This window comes from Drosophila albomicans, chromosome X (genome assembly GCF_009650485.2).
Source record: "Drosophila albomicans strain 15112-1751.03 chromosome X, ASM965048v2, whole genome shotgun sequence".
Lineage (NCBI taxonomy): Eukaryota > Metazoa > Arthropoda > Insecta > Diptera > Drosophilidae > Drosophila > Drosophila albomicans.
Genome location: NC_047627.2, coordinates 17,729,530 through 17,756,357, shown reverse-complemented (window position 1 = coordinate 17,756,357; position 26,828 = coordinate 17,729,530). Strand labels below are relative to the sequence as shown.

At 38.9% G+C, this 26,828-nt stretch overlaps 1 protein-coding gene across 3 annotated transcripts; it reads left to right on the top strand.

The window, feature by feature from the left end:
* The first annotated feature begins 677 nt into the window (after nt 1-677).
* On the top strand, nt 678-21,453 carry LOC117578160 (partitioning defective 3 homolog). Of its 3 annotated transcripts, none has more exons than XM_034263436.2 (10): nt 678-734; nt 10,586-11,018; nt 13,539-15,029; nt 15,092-15,313; nt 15,923-16,527; nt 16,590-16,892; nt 17,141-17,898; nt 17,957-18,485; nt 19,502-19,615; nt 19,772-21,453. In XM_034263436.2, exons 2-10 carry the CDS (start codon nt 10,839-10,841, stop codon nt 20,310-20,312), a joined length of 4,743 nt encoding a protein of 1,580 aa, XP_034119327.1. In that variant the 5' UTR covers nt 678-734; nt 10,586-10,838; the 3' UTR covers nt 20,313-21,453. The 3 variants fall into 3 exon arrangements, with proteins under 3 accessions (XP_034119327.1, XP_034119325.1, XP_034119328.1); XM_034263434.2 differs by having other exon boundaries at nt 19,499-19,615; XM_034263437.2 differs by lacking the exon at nt 19,502-19,615 and having other exon boundaries at nt 679-734.
* The last annotated feature ends 5,375 nt before the right edge of the window (nt 21,454-26,828 follow it).

Genomic DNA, 26,828 nt, shown 5'->3' with positions numbered 1-26,828 from the left:
TTGAGGGAGTCTATGGGCTTTGAGGCAAGGTTTGTTAATGGGAAAATTATTCTGAAAGAAAATGAAGAGCATAAATTCTTAAACTCTAAGGTGACAAATTAATAAGAACCATAAGTATATAAGTATTAAATATATACTAAATAGAATTTAAATCGTAACGCACAGATTGCAAATTTGTTAGAGCATTTCCCCAGTCGGTTTGATTTTGCTTGACTATGCTGCTGATTTGTTGTTTTGCGTGCTTATTTGCGTTACGCTTGACAAACTGCTGTCGCTATCTATGCTTTGCTTTGGCCATGTTCAGCTGCTAGCTGGTCATTCATTGTTCTCCCTCCGGGTTCTCTGGCCAATTCTCCAATTCTATGCTGTCCAGCGCAACGTTTGAGCTGCACTGCACAGTTTGGCAGCCACTAGAGCAGAAGCAGCAGCAGCACAGTGTTGCTTGCACTTCTCTTACGGCACACCGGCAAAATTGTTGTTCTCTCTCTCACACTGATTACTTAAGCTCGCTCTCACACCTGCCGCTCTCGCATATGAACACGCACACGCTCTCCCAATACTCTCTTTGTGTGGTTGTCTATGTGTGTGTGTGTGTGTGTGTGTGTGTGCTGTTCACTTGTCGCTGCATGATCGTTGTGGCTGACTGTGCTTTGACTTTAGTTTTAAAACGAAACGCGAGCGCAGCGCACTTCGCTCGGTTCACAACGTCGCCGTCGACGTCGTCGTCGCAGTTTGTACGTAGTTTTTCTTGTTGTTGTTGTTGTTACTATTGCGCTGGTTACGCAGTTTTTTTTTTCGTTGTTTGTTGTTGTTGCTGCTGCTGTTGACAGTTTGATTTAGTTTTTAGTTATTGTCATTTGCACAAAAAACACAAGTGCGCGTCGCCTGTTTTGTGTGTATCTTTTTTTTTGCGAGTACCAAAAAATGCATTGCGAAAAAAATGTCAAGTGAATAATTTTGTTTTCGGGTTTTATCTAAATTTCGTGACGTTATCTACGTGAACACACATTTTTATTTAAATGCAGATTAAATTGCAGATAACTTTGAATTCTTGCTTAATTATATGCCTGGCGCACACGGATGTACATACATGCATGCTTTATCAATGTATAAGTACTTTATATATTTTTATATGCATGCAAGAGGCGTCTTCGTCTTCTATTCGTCCTCTTATGCTTCGTCTGCTTCTTCTTCAACTTCGCTTCGTTCTTGAACTTCTTAGTGTGTTTAGCTTCCCATGACGCGAGCAACGAATTGCAGCAGGAAATGTCTAAAGACGTGCTATGTGTGTGTGTTTGTGTGTGTGTGTGTGGGAGAGTCTTGAGCAGCGACTTCGACTGCGGTTGAGGGTGGGTTTTGGGGAAGAATTTCAAGTGTCCGTTGAGTTTCCCAGGCATTATCATGATGCTTCTTCCACTACTTTTCATTGGCTTCTCGGTTTTATTTTTTGTGGTTCTACCTAAGGAGGATATCCATCGCTCTCGCTCTCTCTAATGCCTAATGCAGTTGCCTGCGTTTTCAATTAAAGGCGACAGCTAATAAATCTATTTGGGTCTCGGATTACGCAGCTGGGCCAGGCCACAAAACACGGCAGCCTGTTGAATGTTGCAGCCTTGAGATTTCTTGTTGGCCAAAGCGACTTTCACTAGCCAGGAATGTGCAACAGGCCAACTACAACAACAACAACAAGGCGCATGTAGCACATGCATCGGCCAGTTGTTGTCGCTGCAGTTGCAGTTGCAGTTCTTGTTCTTGTTCCAATTGTTGCTGTTGTTCTTGCTGGCCTTGAAGGCGTTTTCCATTGACGCTGACCCACTGTGCATGCCAACGCTTTAAAGCTAAGCGCAAATTAATCAAATTGCTTGACAACAATCCCGCCTAACTATGACGAACGACTCCAAAATGCAGGCAACGGAATTGTTGTCGTTGCTCAAACTTGAATATCAGAAAAACAACAGTTATACCCTTGGAAATGCAAATAAGTTTACTTTAAAGTCTTCAATGAATATTCAATCCTCTATGACACATTTTTGAACACACCCGCCCAACGATTTGCGAGGTATTTGTTTTCATCGCATTGTCGGTGTTTACTTAATCTAATCATCAGCATTTTTTTGGGTTCTTCGTCGATAAAATAACTAAGCAAGCTACTAAAGAAGTTGATAAAAAATATTGTTGTTGTTTATGTCACACATATTTGTGAGTGAGTGCGAATACACCCAAAAAGTGGTATGAGTGTATTTAGTTTCGGGGTTTTCACAAAGAAAATAGACGCAAACAAAAATAAAACACAAAAGCCTCTAACCATAAACAACAAACGGAAAAAAGTTGTAGAGCTCTTAAGTCTGCGAACAAAAGAACCCAATGAGTGTGTGCGAACCGAGCGATTGAATAATTGTGTGTACCTGTGAATCTTAAGTGAATTAGATGACGAATAAATGGCTTAAGAGTGCTGACTTCACAAAAGCGTCTGTTTGGTGGATTAAGCATTACTTCACTTTGAATACTTTCGAATACACTCATGAATACACTCACATAGATTTGAATACAACGAATAGAAAGATCAATATCAGCTTTTGATGGTGCAAATGAATACGTTTTATTCATGAATATACTCGTGAATACTTGAGTATGCTAACAAATCATGTTAAACTTATCTAATTGATTAAGTGTCAAGTCAATACCACGCATGGGTGTGTTGAACAATACAGTTTATTCAGTCACTGCATTCATGAATCATTGAATAAACTCGCCACATCGCAGAATTAGCATATTCATTGAGTGCTAGTATAACAAAATGCATTTATGAATACATTTCATTAATATTCACTCCGATCCCAAATGAAATAAATCAAAATTGAAGATGTTTGAGTGCATTCACCTCCATTCGAATCGCTACCGTTTTCATCTTTCCGCCACAAAAAAAAATTAAATAATGATGGGCAACAAAAAGCAAAAGCAAAAACCCTTAAGCCAAATATTTTCGATTGATATTGTGAACTGAATATGCCGCCTTGAAAATGGCGACAATTCGAGCCAATAAAACGAAACAAGTTAATAAAAGATTTGGTCAGAGACAGAGAGAGAGAGGTAGAGAAAGACGTCGCAAATCGGGCGGGTAAACATAGCATAAATACCAATAAAAACAAACACTCGAAATGCACAGTTAATGCGGTGAATGAAGCAGAAGCTGAAGCGGTCAACTCACGTCATCATCGCCGTCTCCGTCTTTTGTTTCCCCTTCCCCTTGATTAACTGTACTCTCTGCTCGCAGTTTGAAGCACTTAATCATCGATTAAAATTGTGTACAAAATGTCACCTCTTGTCACCAGCTGACGACGACGCACAGGCGACTTCAAAAGACAGTCAGAGTCGAAGTCGGAGACGGAGACAGAGACAGAGATGGAGTGAGAGTGAAAGTGACAGTGAACTCAATTGACCCGCTACGTTGCCTTCCGTATACCCTGCAAAAAATATAAAAGCTAGAGCAGACAGCAAATGCAACATAAAATCCATTTATATGTCTGTCTATCAATCAATGTGTAATTATGATTGCTTATCAATCATGTTAAAGCGAACACTATGCACTTTCAAATGCAGTTACGTAATAAATATCATATTTCGATAATCTTCTAAACTAATCATAATAAAGAACAATCTGCAGAAAGTTCTAATCAATGATAAAATCTAAAATTTCGATAATCTTCTAAACTAATCATAATAAAAACCAATCTGCAGAAAGCTCTAAGCAATAATACAATCTGATACTTCGATAATCTTCTAAACTAATCATAAAAAAATATGACAATCTGCAGAAAGTTCTTATTATAATTGCAATACTCTTTGCAAATGTTAATCTTAAATTAAAAACTGCTTCACTTGTGGTTCAGACTGCAATAAGAAATAATGAGAAGCACGTTTCAGTTAAGATATAATGTCTGATATGCCTTGAATGCAGAGTATGCGCACTTTGCTCTCCTCTTTATGATAAAGCAGCTGTGTTTCGTCAATTACCCCCAAAGGGCGCACATTTGTTTTTATATTATTATTTTTATTTTATTTTGGTTTGTTTGCTTGTAACCTAAACTTTTTATTCCGTTTATTGTGGCTGTCGTTTCACTTTCGACTTGTGCACAGCATCTGTAATTATAATTGGCCGCCGTTTCTTAGCTGTTTATGTTGATGTGGCAATTAAGCAAAAGCCTCGCATTTAAATCAATTAAATGTGTGTTACTCAATCAGCAGCGCGCAGGTTCAATCAACTTTTCGGTGCTCCAAGTAGCCAACCGGTTCAACATATACATACATATGTATGTATGTAGCTATTACAGTTTGCCTCCCTACTCCAAAATATATCTATGTATGTATGTATATAAAATATACTCCATTCTCCAAACACACACTCTGTGGCTGTGGCTTTAACTCTGGGTTCCATGTGTTTGCTGCTGCCTGGTTTTTCGGCAATCGCAATTACGAGTAAAGTTTGTAAGCGGCTTTTGTTGTTTTTTCGTGGCGTTTTTCGCTATTGCTGTAACTCTAAGTGCACTTTATGAGACGCCACTTAAATGACGACACGACAAACGTAAAAAAAGTACAAAAAAATAAACAAAAAGAAAGAAAGAAGGAAAGAAAGTTATTTATACATTGTTTGGGCTTTGTACAAATGAATAATACGTAATGAGATAAGAAGCTAAATTTGTCAATCCGCTCATTAGGCACACAATCTTTACGCCATGCTTTGTCAATCATTCAATTCATCAATTCGGCAATTTGTTATGCCTTGTCTGGGGTTTTGTGTTCAGCTCGCTTTTGATTTAATTGCTTGTCTACAAGATTGAGTTACGACTTAAGTGAGAATAAACTCAACGAGCTTTTACGCTCTTGAGAGAGCAATTTCTGTGCATGAGAAGAAGCAGAAGAAGAAGAAAGAGAGTTTCAAACAATTAAGACGGATATAGGCCAGTTATGGCTATGTCCATATACATATATATGAAAGATTCAAGCACTTCATTGAAGCAGCAGAGAAAGCTTCAATGAAAATCGTTTAGTATCGTTCGTTTTAATAAGAATCTATCATTGCTAATGATGCCCCGAGAGGGAGTTGCGATCGACAGCGGGTGGCGGGTGGCGGGGTAAGACTTCATTGATCGATTTGCGGTGAAACTTGTTTAGTCATCATCATCAGTTTGTTCGACGACTAACTTCTTCTGTTCTGTGTGAAACTATCCAACTCCCAACCAGCATTTGGCCATATGGCACATATGGCACCCGTCCAGTACCAGTCCGGTTCGCCAGCTCTCTTGTGGCAATTAAGTGCACTTTCATATAGTGTGTAATATAAGTATATTAAAGTAAACGAAAAGGGAAAAAGCAGAGCAAAAGTTGATGAGCCGCTAAGGTAGTTGGCCCCTCATGTGGGAACCTATTCACCAGCTTTACCATCGTCTGCAATCCCATCACCCCAATCACCTGAGCTCTCTCGCGTTTTTTCTTTTTTTACAATTTGTGCCCTGTGTGATCGCAATTATGAGTGCGCTTTCTTGTCCATTGCATTTGTTACCGTTTTCACTGTTTTCTACACACATTTTAATACCCTTTAACTAATTGAAAAGTTACTCTACGTTTAATAAACATTTGGAAACTTCTTCATTACTTTGGCATTCAATGCTTTTGAAATTTCATTCTCAGTAGTCTTATCTCTTTAACCATACATCATAGGGTATCAGAGTGTTTGGCTCTAGAAAACTACATACTTAAATTGTATTATAGTTAGTTTGGCATTGTTGTCAATGAGAACGACCTCGCGAGGTGTTATTGTTTCGTCTGAAATCGGTGTTGGCGTTAGTAACTATAACAAATGCGCCCTGGCGATAAAGATAAAAATCACTGGCCAGGCCTCTGACTAATCAGTGTGTGTGTTTGTGTGAATCAAAACCCAACGCCCACTCACTCGACTGATAATGAAAAGAAAATTGAAAGACAATGAGACAACAAAACAAACAAAGCACAGACAAACGCAATAATATATGGTATATACACATATTGAGGCATTAGAAAGCATTGACATTAATCGACTTGCGAGTAAGTGATAAATTCAGTTGTCTTCTTCGAGTATATATAGCATATATATACACTTGTTTCATTGTTAGTCAGAGGTTTTGCCTGCCAGCTTGCCTGTGTTGATAACACACATTCTTAACGTCATGTGTTCGCAGCAGTTTCTGTTTTTTTGCCCAAAAAAGAAAAGAGAGCAAAAAATGAATGTAAATAAAATAAAGATCGCTAAAAGAGAAACAGCTGCTTTGCGGATTACCTGCTAATTATTTGTGTCAACATATTTATTTTCTTGTTAATCATATGCAAATCAGCTGATTAGCTTGGCACGTCGTGACGTCTCGCATTTGAGGATTCCATTTTTGGCGGAGAGAAGACAAGAGAGCGAGAGAAGGTTGCCCATTATCGATAGAGTCCGCTGTGAGAGCCTATTATGGCTGCTCCTTTCACTTGGCCTCTCACGTTCAAGCGCGAGGGGCAAATCGATGGTTTCTTTTGGCAACAAGCGATGGGACTAAGAACATATTTTCCTATCTTTCATATGAGACTGATAAATAATTTGCAAATTGTAGAAGGTGTTGTTAGGAAACAAGAAACTATGGGGAACACAATTTTGCTGACTTGCAACTTCTTATCATAGATAATTCTTGAATAGTATGAAAATACATTGAATTCTTTTTGGTATTTAATCTATTAATAGTAGGCACATATATGGTATTATTTCTGGTATTTGGTATTTTGATACTTTGAACGTATATCAAATTCTTGTTGGCATTCAATATTTTTTTGTGTTTAATTATTTAATAGTATGAAAATATTTCGAATTCTTTATCTTATTTAATCATTTGTTAGTATGAAAATATTTCAAGTTCCTTGTCGTAGTTAATGTTTGGAATGTATGAAAATATTTGGTATTAATGTTGTCATGTGTCGTTTTGATGCTTTGATAGTATTTTGTATTCTTTTTGGTATTTATTAACATAAGGTATTTTATTTTTGGACAGTATGAATATATTTTCAACTACATAAATGGCAATAAATATAGAATTTGTTAAAATGCTTTGTTAAATTGATGTTTAGTTTTCTGTTGATTGCTTTTGGTAATGTTCCAACTCTAGGAGTGACCCTCGTTAGTCGGTATTCGTATTCGCATTCGCAGTAACATTCACTCCGCACTCAAAACTTGCACTCATAGCTAACTATAACGTTTTGCGAATCAACAAACAACAAACGTGGCCGTTGCATGCCTTTTGCTACACTTCATTATGTGTGTGTTGTATGTTGTGTGTTGTGTGCGGTGTGTTGTGTGTTGTGTCTCCCTCCCTGGCACTCGCCCTCGCCCCTTGCTGCATAATGACAACATGTAATTTGGCCTTTCTTTTTGCCTGCCTTGCATATTTCTTGGTCGCCGTCGTCGTCGTTGTCGTTGTGGATTTCTTTTTAGATTTCTGCTGCTTGTTGCTGTAGTTGTCGGCAGATTGGAGCAAAGACTTCGGTGTCGTGGGTTGTTAAGAGTCTGATTGCAAATTATGGATAGAGCGAGTAAAGGAGTCTCTAGTCTCAAGGGTGTGGGCGTGGCAAATACGCCAGTTGCATGTTGTGATTATTTATCAGTGCCCTCTACCTGCCATCGCTTTCAGATCACAATACAAGCCTTATTCATGGCATTTTGATGGCATGTGGCTAAAAAGCATTTTATGCTAATTTACGAGTGCTCACATCTTATGTATTTTTTTTTTATATTTTTCTGCGCTTTGCGCATGCAATTTTTAATTAATTTTTGTTGCCCCACTTCGCTTAACTTGGTTGGGTCTATAAAAGGCTACTCAGGCTACGATTCGATTCGAGTCGAGTTGAGTTGAGTCTATTGTCAGTTCATTATAAAATCAATTCATTCCTTATGCTTGGGATTTATTATTAATGTTGGCAACGTAATTCTGCAGTTTCTATGCATGAAGCGTGATCGCTTCTCCCGAAAGGAATTTCATATGAAGGATCCCACTTGGGTTTGTTTTCGCTTTTCCCTTCACGATTAATATTTCAAATATGCAGAGGATTGTTTATAAGGTTACTCGATGAATACCAAATGAATCATAGTCGTGTATCGGTGTTCTATTGAGTCACTTGCAAATACTACGTGTTAGACAAACAAATTGTTTGAATACCCAAATCGAACTTGAACCCATTCATTGCTTGTTTGCTGGCTACCTGTTGTGCTGTGGCTCTGCTCTGTTCTCCTCTCTTGTCGCGCTCCATTACAATATTGTGAATGGTTTTGTGTTTTCTTTTGTGTGTTATGAATGAATCGACTGTTTGTATCACTCATTTCTATTACAAAACCTTTTTTAATTGCGCTTGCTTCGTTCGCTTTGCTGTGTGGCTAAGTTTAGAATTGACATTGGAATTAATTGTCATTGTACCCTGTAATAGCCATAATTAGCAGAGTGTAGTGTATGCTTAGTAGTGTGTGATTACTCATAGCTCTGATTGTTGGATGGCATCGAAGCCTTAGTTTGCTTTGTGGCATGGTTGTGTTTTTCTTGTAATTGAAATTAATACGAGAACATTATACGCAGGTGTTGTAATAGCTGATATTCACGACTGTTATACAGAACTGTTTCACAGATCTGTTATATTTCATTATGGATAGTAAAATAGCTTTAGATTTTTCGTGTATACCATTTCTTTCTTATATTAATTGAAATTCATTCATTGAATATAAAAACGAAACTGTTATACAAAACATTTATATCGATCTGTTTTAATCTATTTTATTAATCTGTTACACTTTTAAATTATTTTTATATGTTCTACTCCTTAAATATAGTATGAAGTCCCAGTTATACAAGGTTGTTATACTGTTATACAATAATACCATATGTATTTCTATGTTTATATGAAGGGTATATAGAAGTGTTATCAGTTTTTTGTACAACTATTATACATAGCTGTTATACGAATGCAGATCTTTTTTACTTTGCTTTTACGAGCTCTTTTTAAGCTGTTAAACAAAAGTGTTGAGGAAATTCTGCTTCTTAGCATTATATTTGCTATTTGCAAACAATGCTCACCACATTCTTTTGCCATTTCAAAGCACGATCTAGTTGTTATACTCAACAGCAACTGTTATATGAGGGTATTTACGCTGTGGCTTAATTGTGTACTTAGCACGCTCAGTTCTTTCTCTTGCCATTTTTTTTTGTTTACCACTTTTCACAACAAAATTGGGCAAAATATAGTAAAGTGTGTACGTGTGTTTAGGTGTGTGTCTGTGTATTGTGTGTGTGTTTGTGTTGTATACATATTAAATGTGGGTATGCACATATGTACTCATGTGTGTTTGTAATACTTACTTTAATTGGCACCGTTTTTTTATAGTGTAGTTGTTGCTGTTTTTCTTTTGTTTTTGCCTGTTTTTTTTCATTGCCTGCTGTTTACGTCGAAAATTTCTAGTAAGCAAATATATCGCAAGCGGCGCCTCTTCTCTCACTCTCCTCTCCCCTCCTCTGGCTTCCCTTCCCCTCATCATCATCAGCAGCAGCGAGAGAGGTTGAAGCTGCTGTTGCGAGTTGTTTATGCCTCAGTGCGTCGTCTACTTCGCACTCAAAATGGGTGTCTCTACTATTATTATTGTTGTTTTAGTAGCTGTTGCTGCTGCTGCTTCTGCTGTGCGTCAAGTTGACGTCGCCTTTATTACAGGTGTGTCTGAACAAGTGCATAATCAATGTGAATTTGTGTGCGAAATGAGTTCAAGTTGTTGCTCTTCCTCCCCCTCCTCCTCCTCCCTTCACACATCTATTGTCAGTTGATGTCTATATCTTACATTTTTTCAACGTATTTAATGCCAACTGTGCACGAACAACAGTTGTATGCACTTCATGGAAACTGTGGGAAATCAGGCAAACAAGTGGGAAAACAATAGTCACGATAAGGGGCGGAAAAAAGTGCAATGCTAAATCAAGTGCAATCATTAAAGATCATACTAATTTTTAATTGAATTTCTAATCAATTGAGAAAATACAATACTTCAAAACATTTGAAATCTCTTAGCCTCATTGCAATAAGGAATTATATTCGTTATTTCAATAAAATAATAATAATTTGAAATCAATATTGTTGAAATGCTTATGTTACTTCTTTGTAAGCACTTGTTTCTTGTTATTTGATCAACTTTGCTTTGGTAAACATTTAGTTTATGGCGATCAGGAATTGCAGTGTTTATAAATAAATGGTTTGTGGAAACGCTGTGGAAACAAAGAAAATTCTCAAGCTATCAACTTATGGTAGTTCTCTGATTACTGTTTGGATAGTTGACTGATTGCTACTGCATTGCATTTGATAAGCGTGTCGTGTTGCACTCGATAGCGTAACTGAAATTGCATCATCGATAAGAACAGAAACTGAAACAAAAAAAAGAAAGCAAAAATGAAAGAAAGAAACGTGCGCGTGCCTCTCAACGATAGCAACAACAAAGCAAATCAACAACAACAATTCTAGTATAAGATTAATAATATATTTTGTGTGTGTTTAGAAACAGAAGCAAAACAAAAGAACGGTGCAATGTTCCTAAGCGATCAGTGCGTCCTGCGTTCTCAAAACGAGCAGCGAATTTTCATGACTTTTGCTCAAGTGTAAAAATGTGAAACTAACTCGGAACTAACCCCCAACAATGAAGAACTCAATTAACAACAAATCAACAAACAAATAATCAATTGTGAGACAAAGAAAACTAAAAACAACAAACCCAAAGAAACCAAAGAATCAAGAGACTAAATAAAGAAAGCATGTTCGACGTGCCGCCCAAGTGTCCGGCGTTGGCCAACAAGTTGAGCGGTCTGTTTGGGTGGCGCCACACCTACAAGGTGGCCGCCAAGCATGAGGGCATACCGCATGGCACCCTCCACAAATCCTATTCACTGACGCTGCCCAAGCGGCCGCCATCGCCGAGCTACGATTGCGTGAAGGTAACGAATCCGAAAATACAAAACTACAATTTAAATCGAATCAAAATTCAAATGAAAACTGTTGTCAACTCCTCTTCAATGTGATACGACACGCCCCCCTCATACGCCCACACACACACACACTCACACACATACATATGTACGTATGCTAATGTTTATGATATACGATCGTTGTGATCGTTGTCGGATGCCCATTGACGCATAATATCCATTGACAAATGACCATAAAGAAACAATCAACGATTGAGATATGCCACAAACAAACAACAGACATGACAAAAAACCGCACACCGCAACTACAGTGGGCTCAGCACATGCATTGTGTGGGTAAAAAATAAAAAAAAATTAAATTGTTGGCGATCATAGTTTAATTGTATTGCAGCAGTGCGTATACGTGATATGCGTATACTTATTATATATAAGTATATAAGCATCGATTTTTTAATTGATTGTGATAGTTTTTTGTTATGCTCACTAAAATTGTGAAGTTAGTATTTAACAATGATAAATAGTATTGCAACACTGCGTATACGTAATATTATTTATTTTGATTGTATCGATTGTGGTAGTTAATGGAAACTACAAATATTACTTTAAAAATAATGAATTTACAATTTTTTGAAACAAATTTATGAAAATCAACAATATTACTTTAAAAACGGTGAATTTAAAATGTTCTATCACTAAATTGTTGGGCAACTGTGCGTATGTATAATATATGTTTATACATATTATTAATATATTTCATATAATCAATTGCGATATACTTTTGTAAAAAAGTATTTTTTAAAATTATCAATATTAATTCATTTATTTTAGATTTTCGTTAAGCACTTAATTCGTTAAACTTAAACCACTGTGCGCAATACGAAGCAGAGCACACAGACAGACAAGTGAATAATTATTACGAAAATAATCAAATAAAAATAAAATCAATTTATGGAACAATAGAATGCAATGCCAGTGGACGCTCTTTGACCCATAAATCCAAGAACAACAACAGCAACATTAGTCACTGTGTTTGTTTGGCTGCAAACTAGCGAAAATAAGAAAAACAACAACAACAACAGCAACATAAACTAGAAAACAACCTTCCAAATTGTTGCGCCAAGTTGACGTTCCAGTTCTCCAGTTCAGCTCAGTTCAGTTCAGTTTAGTTCAGGGAGCGAAGCGCACGCTCTGCTGCCTCCATGACTGGTTTCGGGCCATGATGCAATTGTTGTTGTCGATTCTGTTGCTGTTGCTGCTGTTGTTATTGTTGTTGTTGGCCAGTTTTCGGCATTTGGCATTTGTGTGTGCTGGAATTCAATGGAATGCCAGCAATGACAGCGTTACCAACTTGATTCGTTTGCCTGTTTTTTTTTTTTGGTATTGCTTTTTGTTTTAATTTTTATATTTTTGTTCAACGTTTTTGTGTCCATTGTCCGTGCTGCAGTATTTGGTAGGCTGGAGGTCGCCGTCGTCGTCGTCGTCTTCGTCGCTTCAATGGATGGCGACTCGCAAGACTTTGCTAAGCTTGGCTGCCAGCTGAAGAACTGAAGAGCTGTAGAGCTGCTACGCCAATGACTCAACGACATGGCCAATTGGGCAATTGTTTCAGGGCCCGGAAGCGCCTAAACTTCTCTTGCAATTCCAACTGCATTGGCGTCTGCTTTGTCTTTGTCTTCGCAGCTCACAGAGTCTGAGAAGTCGAAGCTGGCGCTTCACACTTTATAATTCCACGAACTGCATTGCATTCAAGTATTTATTTATTGAGCTGAATTTTATATAACAAATTCTCAAATTCCATATTACTTGTTTTCGTAGAAACCTAAAACAAGTGCATTTATAAAATGTTGAACTAGTTTTTGGCAGTCAATTTACGCTACGAATTAATTCATTTAATTCGAATTGCTGTTTGACGTTGAACATTGCGTATGAGTTATTTATACGAACATTATTTTCTTCAATTGTCATTTGTATACGAATTTAAATAGATATCATTAATAATAATGAATTCAAATAGTTTGGAGTGTATTGATTTTTGGTACATACAATAAGAATAATAGTTTTTATGGCTCCAGAAGATTTGGTTGATATCAGATAGAAGAAGTTAGATGTAGAAGTTATTTAAGAAATACTTGTGTATGGTACAAAAAAGGCCACTTCACGCGGGTCTTAGTTGCTTTGGCTGACAATATGGTATATTTTGTACTCTATGGTATGTTTTAAATTTAGTACCAAATCCTACTATATATTCATTTGGTGTATTTTTAGTATCTCACAGTCGAAAAGACTCGATTGTAACTTTCTTACAAATTAGTAATGAAATTTGTCGCATATGTCATTTTTTTACTATTTTAAATTCCTTTTCCTGGCAACATAATATAATAGATAATAAGTGGGGGATATTCTATAAAAATTTCGAATTTTCAGAATATTTCAAATGAGTTCTTAAATAGAACTGTTTTCTTAAACACTTTTCACACAACTTTCAATCGATTCTTTTTAACACTTTTACTCTACTGTCTGCCTTTGCAGGAGGCTGGCTCATGGGTGGCGGTGCATCATCTGCAGACACAGTCGGGCATCCTAGATCCCGACGATTGTGTGCGCGATGTGGCCGACGATCGCGAGCAGATACTCGCCCACTTCGAGGACTCGGGACCCGATCCGGGAGTGCCGCAGGGCGGCGGCGATGGCGCTTCGGGCAGCTCCTCGGTGGGCACCGGCTCACCGGACATCTTTCGCGATCCCACCAACACCGAAGCGCCCACCCGCGACTTGTCCACGCCACACATCGAGGTGACGAGCACCACTTCGGGACCGATGGCCGGCCTGGGAGTGGGGCTGATGGTGCGACGCAGCAGCGATCCGAATCTGTTGGCCTCGCTCAAGTCGGAGGGCAGCAACAAGCGTTGGTCGGCCGCAGCGCCGCATTATGCTGGCGGCGATTCGCCGGAACGGCTGCTGCTGGACAAGGCTGGCGGCCAGCTGTCGCCACAATGGGAGGAGGAGGACGATGCGGCCGCACAGCTCAAGGAGCAGCTGTTGCAGCAGCAGCAACTGTTGCAACCAGCTGCAGCCGGAGGAGGAGCAGGTCATCAGCCCTTTGCACGCTCCGGTCGACTGTCGATGCAGTTCCTTGGCGATGGCAATGGCTACAAGTGGATGGAGGCAGCCGAGAAGCTGCAGCATCAGCAGCAGCCACAACCGTTGCCCAGCAGCTCGCTGCCGAACAGCGCGTACTCAAGCAAATCGCTGCCACGCGAAAGCAAACGCAAAGAGCCGCTCGGCCAGGCGTACGAATCGATACGCGAGAAGGACGGCGAGATGCTGCTGATCATCAACGAGTACGGCAGTCCGCTGGGACTGACGGCGATGCCGGACAAGGAGCATGGCGGCGGGCTGCTGGTGCAGCACGTTGAGCCTGGGAGTCGAGCGGAACGCGGTCGCTTGCGACGCGACGATCGCATCCTGGAGATCAATGGCATCAAGCTGCTCGGTCTGAGCGAGTCCCAGGTGCAGGAGCAGCTGCGTCGTGCCCTCGAATCCTCGGAGCTCCGTGTGCGTGTGTTGCGCGGTGATCAACAGCGTCGCCAGCAGCAACAGCAACAAAGACGCGACTCGAAGGTGGCTGAAATGGTGGAGGTGGCCACCGTGTCGCCCACACGCAAGCCGCATGCAGCGCCGGTGGGCACTTCGCTGCAGGTGGCCAACACCCGGAAGCTGGGGCGCAAAATCGAGATACTGCTGAAGAAGGGCCCCAACGGTCTGGGCTTCTCGGTGACGACACGCGACAATCCCGCCGGCGGCCATTGCCCCATCTACATCAAGAACATTTTGCCACGAGGCGCCGCCATCGAGGATGGACGCCTCAAGCCCGGCGATCGGCTGCTCGAGGTCGATGGCACACCGATGACGGGCAAGACACAAACCGATGTCGTGGCCATACTACGAGGCATGCCAGCGGGCGCCACGGTACGCATTGTGGTCTCGCGACAACAAGAGTTGGCTGAGATGCCAGTTGGGGTGAGTTAAATCATGACTTGTATTGGTTGCTCTTTACTAATATTCATGTATTTGCATTGCAGACTGAGACTGTGGAGAAACAGGTCGGAGGCGCAACAGCAGGAGCAGGAGCAGGAGTTGCTCCTGGAGCTGGAGCTGGAGCAACAGCAGCGCCTGTCTCGATTCCCGTGCAAAAGTCGAGCAGCGCTCGCTCGCTGTTCCAGCAGCAACAGCAGCAGCAGCAGGCGCAGCTCAATGAATCTCAGCACTTTATCGATGCGGGCAGCGAATCGGCAGCGTCCAACGTAAGTTGAGCTCATTCTTATTAATTATTAATAATATAAATACTTGCCAAGTTGATGTGAATTTATGGAAGAACATAAAGAAAATAGTTCAGTGTGAATGAAACTAATGAATTGCAGTGTGAAGAATATATAATATATGTTTGGCATATGTGTCCCATAAATCCTCTCTTATTGTTTCGTTTCATTTTATGTCATTTGCACTGCATTTACATTACTTTCTGACATATTTTGTGCGTTTAACAGTGGCACATTAAAAGATAAAGTAGATGAAATAAATATAAATCATAGGAGTTGTTGCTTCACTTAACGTCTTTTCACTAAGTGCATTAGATTAAATTGAAAACTTAACTAGTGTTCATTTAATAACTAAACCCTAAATAAATTAATTAAAAAATTACTTCAATAAATGGGAATGGGAATTACAAAATGACTCCAAATATTAAATGATAATTAATGCATTTATACAATATATGTATACATACATAAAAGTCAAAAATGAATAAGTATACGAAAGCATTTCAATAAGTTAAAGTAAACCTTAACAATTGTACATTTTTCTCGTTCAATCACTAATACTTTTCTCTTATCTCTTCTCCCTCCGCTCTATAGGACAGCCTTCCGCCAAGCAGCAGCAGCTGGCACTCGCGGGAGGAGCTGACACTTCACATACCCGTCCACGACACAGAGAAGGCTGGCCTGGGCGTCAGTGTCAAAGGCAAGACGTGCTCGAACCTAAACAGCTCATCGGCGAGCGCTGGCAGCGTGAAACACGATGGCGATCTGGGCATCTTTGTGAAGAATGTGATCCACGGTGGTGCAGCGTCACGCGATGGCCGCTTAAGGATGAATGATCAATTGCTGAGCGTGAATGGCGTCTCGTTGCGTGGCCAGAACAATGCCGAGGCGATGGAGACGCTGCGTCGTGCCATGGTGAACAATCCGGGCAAGCATCCGGGGACCATAACGCTGCTGGTTGGACGCAAAATACTGCGCTCGGCCAGCTCCAGTGACATCCTCGAGCATAGTCACAGTCACAGCAATAGCAGTGGCAGTGGCAGCGGCAGCGGAAGCAATAGCAACAATTGCAACAACAACAGCAGCTCCAATGCCAGCGACAATTCAGGCGCCACTGTCATCTATCTGAGTCCAGAGAAGCGTGAACCACGAGGCGGCAGCGGCAACGGACCTGGCAGCGCTGGCAGCGACATGAATAGGTAGGTGATAAATCTATTATTGACTTTCTCAGTTCATTAAATGTATTTGCTTTACTTTGCAGATGGAGCAATCCCGTTTTGGATCGTCTAACCGGTGGCATTTGCTCCAGCAACTCTGCGCAGCCCACACATCAGCAACAGCAACACCATCAGCAACATCAGCATCATCAGCAGCAGCAACAACAACAGACGCCACAATCGCAGTCGCAGTCACAGCGTCGTCTGCCGCCGCCGCCGGCAACGCTGCGCAACGAGAGCTACTACATGGCCACCAATGACAACTGGTCGCCAGCGCAGCTGCAGCTGCTCAATGGGCACGGCAACACGGCGCTGCTCATCGAGGACGATGCGGAGCCCATGTCACCGTAAGCAACAACTTCACTTTATTATTGATTACTTTTGTGTTTTGCCAATCAATCATTGCAATGCTATTTACCATAAGGTACCGTTACCCATAAGGTTGAAGGGTATTATTACAGGAAATGTATGTAACATATAACGATAAATATGAATATTTTAATAATCCTAAATCATAATAATCACATTTGTATGCTTAATATTTTAATAGAAGCTTCTTCCTAAACCCCTCAACTAATTGTCACTACCTTTACAGCACGCTGCCGGTGCGCAATCACGATGGTCAACACTGCAACGCGAGCAGCGGAAACACATCGCAAGCTGGCGCCGGACAGATGGGGCAGATGATTGGTGGCATCCCAACGCCTGGAGGCGCCACAACAGCAGCAACAACAACAGCAGCAGCCGGTGGATCAGCAACATCAGCGGCTGCAGCTGCGGCAAACTTTGATGCCACCTACTCATCGCAACTGAGTCTCGATACAAACAATTCGGGTGTGGAACATTTCTCACGCGATGCGCTGGGACGTCGCAGCATCTCGGAGAAGCATCATGCAGCGTTGGATGCACGCGAGACGGGAACGTATCAGCGGAACAAGAAGTTGCGCGAGGAGCGAGAACGCGAACGTCGCATTCAGCTGACCAAATCGGCGGTTTATGGCGGCTCTATTGAGTCGCTGACACTGACGCGCATTGCCAGCGCCAATGCACAGATGGCGGCTGCGGCGGCGGGCTATAAGCACGCCAAGACCAGCTCGCACATTGAGCAGCGCGAGCAGCAGCAGCGGGAACAACAAATGCTCGCCGCCGAGGCGGAGGCTCGCGATCAGCTGGGTGACTTGGGGCCATCGCTGGGACTGAAGAAGTCGTCGTCGCTGGAGTCGCTGCAGACGATGGTGCAGGAGCTGCAAATGTCCGATGAGCCGCGTGCTCATCATGCGCTGCGTGCGCCACGCGGACGTGGGCGAGAGGACAGTCTACGAGCTGCGGTCGTCAGTGAACCGGATGCCAACAGTAAGCATAGAAAACTTCTCCTTGATGCCTTTTCTTACACCTCCCATTTCTATTTTAGAACCACGCAAAACTTGGCTGCTGGAGGAGGGCGATCACGAGGGCGGCTTTTCCTCGCAGCGCAACGGTCCGTTCCAGAGTTCGCTCAACGATGGCAAACACGGCAGCAAGTCGCGCGCCAAGAAGCCGAGCATATTGCGCGGCATTGGACACATGTTTCGCTTTGGCAAGAATCGCAAGGATGGCGTTGTGCCCGTCGATAGCTATGCCACCTCCACGCTGGTCTCTGCCGCGCCAAACTCAGCTCAACATCAGCAGCAGCAGCAACAACTGCAGCAGCAGCAACAGCAGCAACAACAAATTCCAGCTGCTGCTTTGGCGGCTCTTGAGAGGAATGGCAAACCGCCAGCCTATCAGCCACCGCCGCCGTTGCCGGCTCCAAATGCATCAGGTGGCGGTGGCGGTGGGGCAGGGGGAGCAGCCGTCAATGGTGGCTCGGCACTCAATGGTGGGATTCATCAGAACGACATATTCAATCATCGCTATCAGCATTACGCCAACTACGAAGATCTGCATCAGCATCAGATTAGGTGAGATAGGCTGCCCATTAAAGCACAATTCAACTCAACTCAACTCACACATCACATCAACCACATTTATATATGTTTGTTTGTTTGTTTGTTTATCTAACGGTGTTGGTTCACAAATTTGTTATATAACTAACCTTTATTGGGATCTCTTCTGTTTCAAAATTCAACAACATAAATTAGGCAATTTTTAATGTTTGCAAAAGTTTTCTACTTTTGACAGACTTCATTATTTTAGTAATTCGCTGCATATTCACTTCGTTCTTGTCTGTTCTGTTTACTCGAAATGAAGACTTCTGTCTCTATGTCTCTATTTATTTGTAGCAATCGCAAGACTTCCTTCAAAAAGTTCCTTTGCTTCGCTACTTAATTTCAATGTAAGATACTTTTCTTAAGACTACTTTAAAGCTTTGATATTTTTTGCATTTTTAACTTTACAAAAGGAAGGTTTAGAGAAAAGAAAACGTTTTTTCTTGATCAGCATTTTATATATAATTGATGTTAGATTTATGGTTGTCTTTTACAAAGCAAAAAATATTAAATTAGAGATTATAGATATGCTTGAAAAGTTTAGCTGAATACTAAAGATAACTTCAGGTTAATAATATTGCAAAATATGAGATATTTAAATAATTTACAGTTGTGATTGTCTAACAAAGTAAATGACTTAAAAGGAATGCTGAGGTGGACTAGAAGCGAAGTGTTAAAAATGTATTTGGTATTGAAATAGACTGTCAGAAATATTTGTTTTGCATAGATCTGAACATATATATTCTAGTGATTTGTTGTTGTGGCTTTAACTGCACTATTTTGTTATGTGGCTAAATGTGTTGTTATTAACATTTGCATTTGTTTGTGTTTGTTTATTATTAACCCGTCACTGTGTTTCATGTTCTCTTTCTCTGTCTGTTCTGTGTACCACATATTATATATGTATCTCTTTCACACTCGATCACACACACACACACTCGCTACTGTACTCACACGATAACCACACATTAACCAACACTGGACAGCAGCTGCAGCAGCGATGATATTGGTGTTGGTGGCGTGCAAGAGGCGCTCTCAGAGTCGACGCTCGAATGCATGCGACAACAGGTGATCAGGCAGCGCATCAAAGTCGAGGCCGAAAGGTAACACACACACACATACTAATACACTCCCTCACACATAGTAACATACTGCCTGGTCGTAGTTAGCTAATGTTTTTCGTACCCACTAACAACCCGACATGCTTCTCTCTATTATTTCGCATCGCATCAACTCATTTGTATTATACGCTTTTGCAGTCGACGCCATCAGCATTACCATTCGCAGCGTAGCGCCCGTTCCCAGGACATAAGCATGCATTCAACGTCAAGCCAACAACAGCAGCAGCAACAGCCTCCTCTGCCTTTACCGCCATCGGCAGCAGCCCTTCAGCAGCAATCAAATGGCGGTCTGCGTCCCATGAGCAGCTACTATGAATACGACACTGTGCAGCAGCAACAGCGTGTGGGCAGCATCAAGCACAGCAACCACAATCACAGCCATGGCTCGCATCAGTTGCACAACGGCAACAACAACTCGACGCCGTCGCCCATCAGCGTCAATGTAGCACAGCCGCATTGGAAGGCAGCCGCATTGAATGGCTTCTCGCCGGCATCGCTCAACAGCAGTGCACGTAGTCGCGGTCCATTTGTGACCCAGGTGACCATACGCGAGCAGAGTGGCATGCCACAGCAGCAACAGCAGCAGCCCACTTATCAGACAGTGCAGAAGGCGCAATCGCAGTCGCAGTCACAATACGGCAGTGCTGCAGGTGCACAGCCGCATGCCTCGAAGGTGTGACTATAGGTGCTGGCGCATGCGCGCGCCACACGCGACGTTCTCGTGGAGAGTCCACACAGCCGCCACTCGGAGCTGAGCGAAGTGGAGGTCTTCTACTATGCCACCGAGTGCTAATCGGATGGGAAGGAGACGTTGTTTAAGACGCGTGTGAGACGCAAGCGGCCGGCAAAGCAATTGTCAAAACTGGCAACCAGTTTGATGCATATTCATATATGAATACATATAAATACTTCTTTTTTTTTTTTGTTTTTTGTTTTTTAAATTAATGTTCTTTTTATACCCAATTGACAAGGGAAAGTAAGCCCACATACACACACACTCTCTTCATCCTCACCACAAATCAATATATTTAAGCTCATATTACAACAAATTCAAATACAATTACAAGAAATGAAAGTATTCCATGTAAAGCGCGCAATGCGATGCGCTTAGCTTAATTTAAGCTTACAATAAGCAACAAAATTGCATTAATCGATCGTCTAACTCTAAGTCAAAGACCATGTAAATACATATTAATAATTTCAATTAAGTTTTGTGAGAGAATCGATAACGAATTCAGTTGAAGCAAGTCTCAAAAACATTTTGTCAAAAGTCAAACAAATGCAACTTTCATCATTTGGATTGTATAAAATAAACAAACGAACTTAAATTTATCACTTGAAAGTATATCAAATCATGCTGTAAATAACACACACATATATACACAGGCATTACCATTATCATATTTATATATAATAATATCAGTATAGTTATCATAAATCTTTTTTTTTTTGTTTAGCTATAAAGCAGTCGCCATTTTGTGTGCAAAAGTGAAAAATTGCAAAGTAAAACTTAAAGTCCATTTAATTAATGTTTTCTTAAATTCATTCTGAATACATATACAATAAGCTATGATTATAAATATAATAAACCTAAGTTTATATTAGGTACATATAAGCCCAGCGAAATAATAAACTGGGCGTTTAACAAGATGCGACTTTGGATTAGAAAGTACTTATTAACCATATAATACGATACGATACGATACACATTCAGTAGTACTTATACATTTATTATAATATTTGTGTATTATTTAGTATTTTGTATATTGCAAAATTCTGTTGCAAATTAAATATTTAAGATTCCATATTCTTATCACGAACTTAGCGTGTTTTCTTTCGAGTTATCACAAGTTACAGTTAAAGGAAATTTGTTTTCGTTTTAAATCCTTCAGGGTCTAGAAAAGACGTTGCATCCAGCAGAAATGCAAAAAAAAAAAAAATCACTTACTTAACTTTAAAAATATGTACATACATTACAATTTCTTTTTGCGGTCACCTAAAATATGAAAATTGAAATATTCTACCAGGCCAACAGAAGTGGGTAGCAAGTAGCCATGTAGAAAGTCACTTGCTTATGATCCATATGCAATCCACAATGCCGCAGGCCATCTCTGAGATGACCCCAAAATTATTGGATTCTTTACAACTGAATTTGCCCAAGGTTGTTGTTGTTGATCTAGTTGTAGTTGTTGCAGTTACCGATGGTATTGTTGTTGTTGTAGTGGTCGATGCTGTTGGTGGCTATTCGATGCCACGAGGAAGGGCTTAAAAGTGTCAATTCAGCAAGTGAAATACTAGGCGAACATAAATCAGCAGTAAGCAGATTTAGAAAAATTATTGAATACCGCCATCTATGAGTTGCTACGAAAACCCACGAAATTTGGTGCACATCCAAAGTATGCTACATAAAATTTGCAAGCAGGCTAAAGAATAAATAATTAGTGTAGCATACTTTCAGGGTGTGATAAATATCGTCAGTTTGTCATAGCTACTCATAGATGGCGCTTTCTCACGATATTTTTTTTAAAAAATATGCTATGCTGATTTATGTTCGCCTGATATTTTATCTGCTAACTTGGTACTTTTTCGCCGTTCACGGCTGTTTCAGGTGGCCAAGAACAGCAACAGTTGACAGAAAAATAAAATCTAGGGAAACATGAATCAGCAGCAAGCAGATTTACACAAATCGTGGAAAAGCGCCATCTATGAGTTGCTACAACAAGCAGATTTACAAAAATCATTGAATAGCGTAAGTTTGTAGCTAATCATAGATGGCGCTTTCCCACGATTTTTTGTAAATCTGCTTGCTGCTGATTTATGTTCGTCTGGTATATCATCTGCTGACTTGGCACTTTTTCGCCGTTCACGGCTGCGTCAGGTGGCCAAGAACGGCAACAGTTGACGGAAAAAAAAGAACTAGGGAAACATGAATCAACAGCAAGTAGATTTATAAAAATCATTAAATAGCGCCATCTATGAGTTGCTACGACAAGCATATTTACAAAAATCATTGAATAGCGCCATCTATAAGTTGGGACAATATCGTAAGTTTGTCGTAGCTACTCATAGATGGCGCTTTTCCACGATTTTTTGAAAATCTGCTTGCTGGTGATTTATGTTCGCCTAGTATTTCTCTTGGTGAATTGTCACTTTTTAGCCATTCCTCGAGGCATCGAATGACCACCAACAACAAAAACAGCATCGACTACAGCAACAACAACTGCATCTGTAACTACAACAACAACATCAACAACAACCAAGAACGGCAAAAACTTCCTAGTCAACAAATGAAATACTAGGGTAACCACAATTAGCAACAAGCAGAGGTACCGAAAGGCATCTACAAAATTAGTGGCGCCATCCATTTTGGACACAATTTCAAGATTGAAATTTTAAAGTAACCGACAAGAAAAAGCAAATATGTTAAAATTGAAAAATAATTTTATATTATTATTTTTGTGTATGTTTTGTTTATGCTTACAGAAAATCGTGTATACCTTAGCCATATCCTATTTGATCCTTGCGTGTCCTACGTCAATCAAAGAGTATTTGTGAGGAATATTGTTCAGCCGCATTTTATTTCGATCGTCCTTATGGTTCTCGAGTTATATTTTTCATTTAGCCAATGGGATATATGTAATATTACTTTCATTAATTTCCATTCTATGTTTTAAAGTAGATGACGTATCCAACAATTTTGAGCAGTCATGTCTTCTGCCACTTGGACCAAATGCAACACCAGGCGAACATAAATCAGCAGCGAGCAGAAATAAATACATTAAAAATTGCTTATACTAAAAGTATGCCAACATAAATTTCAGAATTTTAAATTGCATGTGCCAGATTGAACACAATTAATTTTGCCATCCTTAAAGTATGCTTTAAATTAGCTTCAAAATAAATTCTCTGTAAGTCATTTCACGGACTAAAATGCACACCCTAAAAGTATGCCAAGCTTGGCAGCAATTTGGTAAGTGGCGTCAATTATGATTTAAATTATCGCCACCTAAAAGTATGCTGCAACAAATGCATAATTTTTGCTGCGCACCTTGTGCGCAAATTTGAAACATAATTAAAACTAAAACTAGAAAAGTTAATAATACGCCATGTTATTTTTTTTCATTTGCATAACAAATTCAATTAAATCTCATTTTATTTCAGTTTTGTTTTTTTTTGTATTTTTTGTTTTTTACAATTTATTAAGCTAAAGTGTGAAAAAATTTCGCTTTTAATTTAATATATATATACTTTTTGTTTTTATTACATTACAATATTTTGTTGTTGTTATTCTTTTTTTAAAGTTGGATTTCATTATTATTATTATTATTATTTGTTTTGTTTTCTTCGTTTTTTTATAAATTATACATGAATGCAACTTGTTGAGAACTAAAAAAGCATTAATTATTTATATATAATGAAAATAAAAATGATTTACTTTGTTTTTAGCGCTCTTCGGACATAATTTGTTGTTTTGTCATTTTGTTGTTGTTTAATCTGTATGTTCAGTTTTCTCTTTTTGCATTGCGGTTTAAGTATAATTAATTCATATTTTTACATTTAGATGTTATTGTGCAGTTGTTGTTGTTGTTTTTGTTTGGGTACTTGTATTTTTGTTTTGTTGTTGTTTACATTGAATTATAATTTTAATTATAATTATAATTTTTTGTTTGCGTAACAAACTAATTCAGGCGTCTTTGTATCTTATATTTTGTTTTGTTTTTATTTAAGTTTATCTTCTTTTTGTTTTTTGTTTTATATATAATATATCTAATGTATATATATATATTTATATATATATTTATTTATATATATATAATTTTATAAAAACAATTCATGTTTGTGTTGTTCTTGTTGTTGTTGTTGTTGTGTATTTTGTCATTAATAAAAATTAATACATACAAAATTGTTGTCGCACTGCATTTGTTAAATATTTGATATATGTATATACATTAATATATATATAAATATATACTTATATATATATACATACATATTATATATATATAAATATATATATATATCTATGTATATGTATATTTATTTTACTCTTTTGCTTTTGCTTTGTAGTTGTATTATCAAAAATGGCGCTCAAACTTAATGATCTTGTAGTTTACGAGTATTTAAAAAAATCGATAACAATAGTTGTTCATTTTGGTTTTTTTATTTTTATTTTCATTTCTTTTCTTTTGCTTCTCTTCATATATTTTGTTTTATTTTATGCATAACATTTTCGAGTTGCGAAAACATTTAGATGTAAGTATGACAGCTTTATTTTGTATCTTTAATTTATTTACTTAGATTTTGTTGTTATATATTTTTGTTATTTTGATGTAAGAATATTGCTAATAGAAGTAATGTTCGGTGAAAGAAAATATAAATAATTTCAGGAAAAAATGCAACGACCCACATACATCTATAGCGAGTCGTGTGTGTGTGTGTGTCTGTTTGTGTAATGTGGGTGTGTGTGTGTGTGTGTGTGTCCTGACAAGCAAATGCACAACACATACTCTGTACTGTTATACTGCTACATAAATACATATATTATATATATATACTCATACATTGTATTATCTTATATATACAGTCGATTTATTTAGTAGAAAAGTGGCGGGTGTCATACATACATACATTATTTTTTTCGTTTTTTAATTGTTTTTATTCGGTTTTTTCTTTGTGTTGAGCTGCAAATACTATTACAAATATATATAACAGTATAACAATTTTCTTTTGTTTTCTTTTTCGGGCGTGTACAGTCATCTGAACCACTAATCATTTGTAGCCGGGGAAGTTGCTATCAAATCGAGTTGCTCAAAACACTGCGCTCCATTTTGTGTGGAGTTTTTCTTTACTTTGGGGGAGGAGTTGTTTCAATGCGCGTTGAAAGTAATGTCTACATATACATACATATATCGATCATACATATGTGTGTAGAATTGGCAACGAAAAAAACCAAACACAGGAAATTCTGTGTTCCAAAGGAACACGACGACTCCTCTCTGCGATTCTCAAAAAGTTAAGCTAAGCGCGCCAACTCTGTATTCATTAGATTTGCCTGTGAGCTTCATTTTTTTCTATTTTGGATGGAGTATGCAATTTTAGTCTGTATCTGTGTGTGTGTGTATTTGTTGGGGACTCTTTTGTGGGGGGGGTGAGTGTTCAGTGCTCAAGCGAGAGAAATAAATTTGGTGTTCAATAGAGTAGTCAGACAGCTAGGCAGATGTAGGCATATGTAGGCATATGGCAGGCATATATAAAGTCTTTACAAAGACATCAGTTGTTTCTCACTAATTTATTTTTACCTCATGTACTTCTTTTTCTTTTTTTTTTTTGGTTTTTTTCCTTTTTGGTTTTTTTTTTTGCTTAAATTGTATTTTGTATATATAAAAAAATATGCTAACGGTGCCTGTGACTCTCATCTTCATTTATTTCTTTTTTTTTGCATTTTTTTTTTGTCGATTTTTTCATCAGTTTTTTGTCAGTGTTTAGAAAAGAATTTCATATGTATATATTTAAATTATTCATTGCTTGCTTGTTTTTGTTGTGTATAATGTATAAATATAAATACATTTTTCTTATTGTTTGTCGTTTGTTTATCGTATCATATCATATCATATCATATCATATATATATATTTATGTATATATATTCTCATCTGATATTATTTGAATTTTTACAAGCATTTTCTTGTGGCGCTATTTATATTTCATGTTAGTTTTAGGTTTATTAAACTGTCCGTTGCTGCTGCTAATAAACTGCGTATGTGTGCGTGTGTCTGTGAGTGTTTGGATTTAGGTGTATGTGTGTGGGTGTGTGTGTGTGTGTATCTGTATCTGTATCTTTAAAAGCAGCTTGTCGCATTTCTCTTGACATCTTGCAGTTTTTTTTATTAAATTTTTATTTTATTCATTTTTTTCAGTCTGTTTTTTGTTTTTATTTTGTTTTTCTCTGTTGTTCTGTTTTCGTCAATTAATTTAATCGTTTATCGCATTTTTGTTTGTTTCTTTGAATTGGAATGCTTCTCAATGCGCTCAATACACATGGAATGTAAATTGCAAATATTTCGCTGGATGGCAACTTTCATAATTGTTGTTGTTGTTGTGTAGTTCTTGTAGTTGTTGTTGTTGTTGGTTTTTAGCTTGCTCTCTAGGCTTGACTTGCTTCAATTAATTAGGTAATTATTTCTCAGCTGCTTGGC

Bases quoted from the DNA above. Each gene is read 5' to 3' on its own strand.
- LOC117578160 (XM_034263434.2), top strand. From the start codon at position 10,839: ATGTTCGACGTGCCGCCCAAGTGTCCGGCGTTGGCCAACAAGTTGAGC. The intron at 11,019-13,538 runs GTAACGAATCCG...CTGCCTTTGCAG, and splicing joins CGAGCTACGATTGCGTGAAG to GAGGCTGGCTCATGGGTGGC. The intron at 19,616-19,771 runs GTAACACACACA...ACGCTTTTGCAG, and splicing joins ATCAAAGTCGAGGCCGAAAG to TCGACGCCATCAGCATTACC.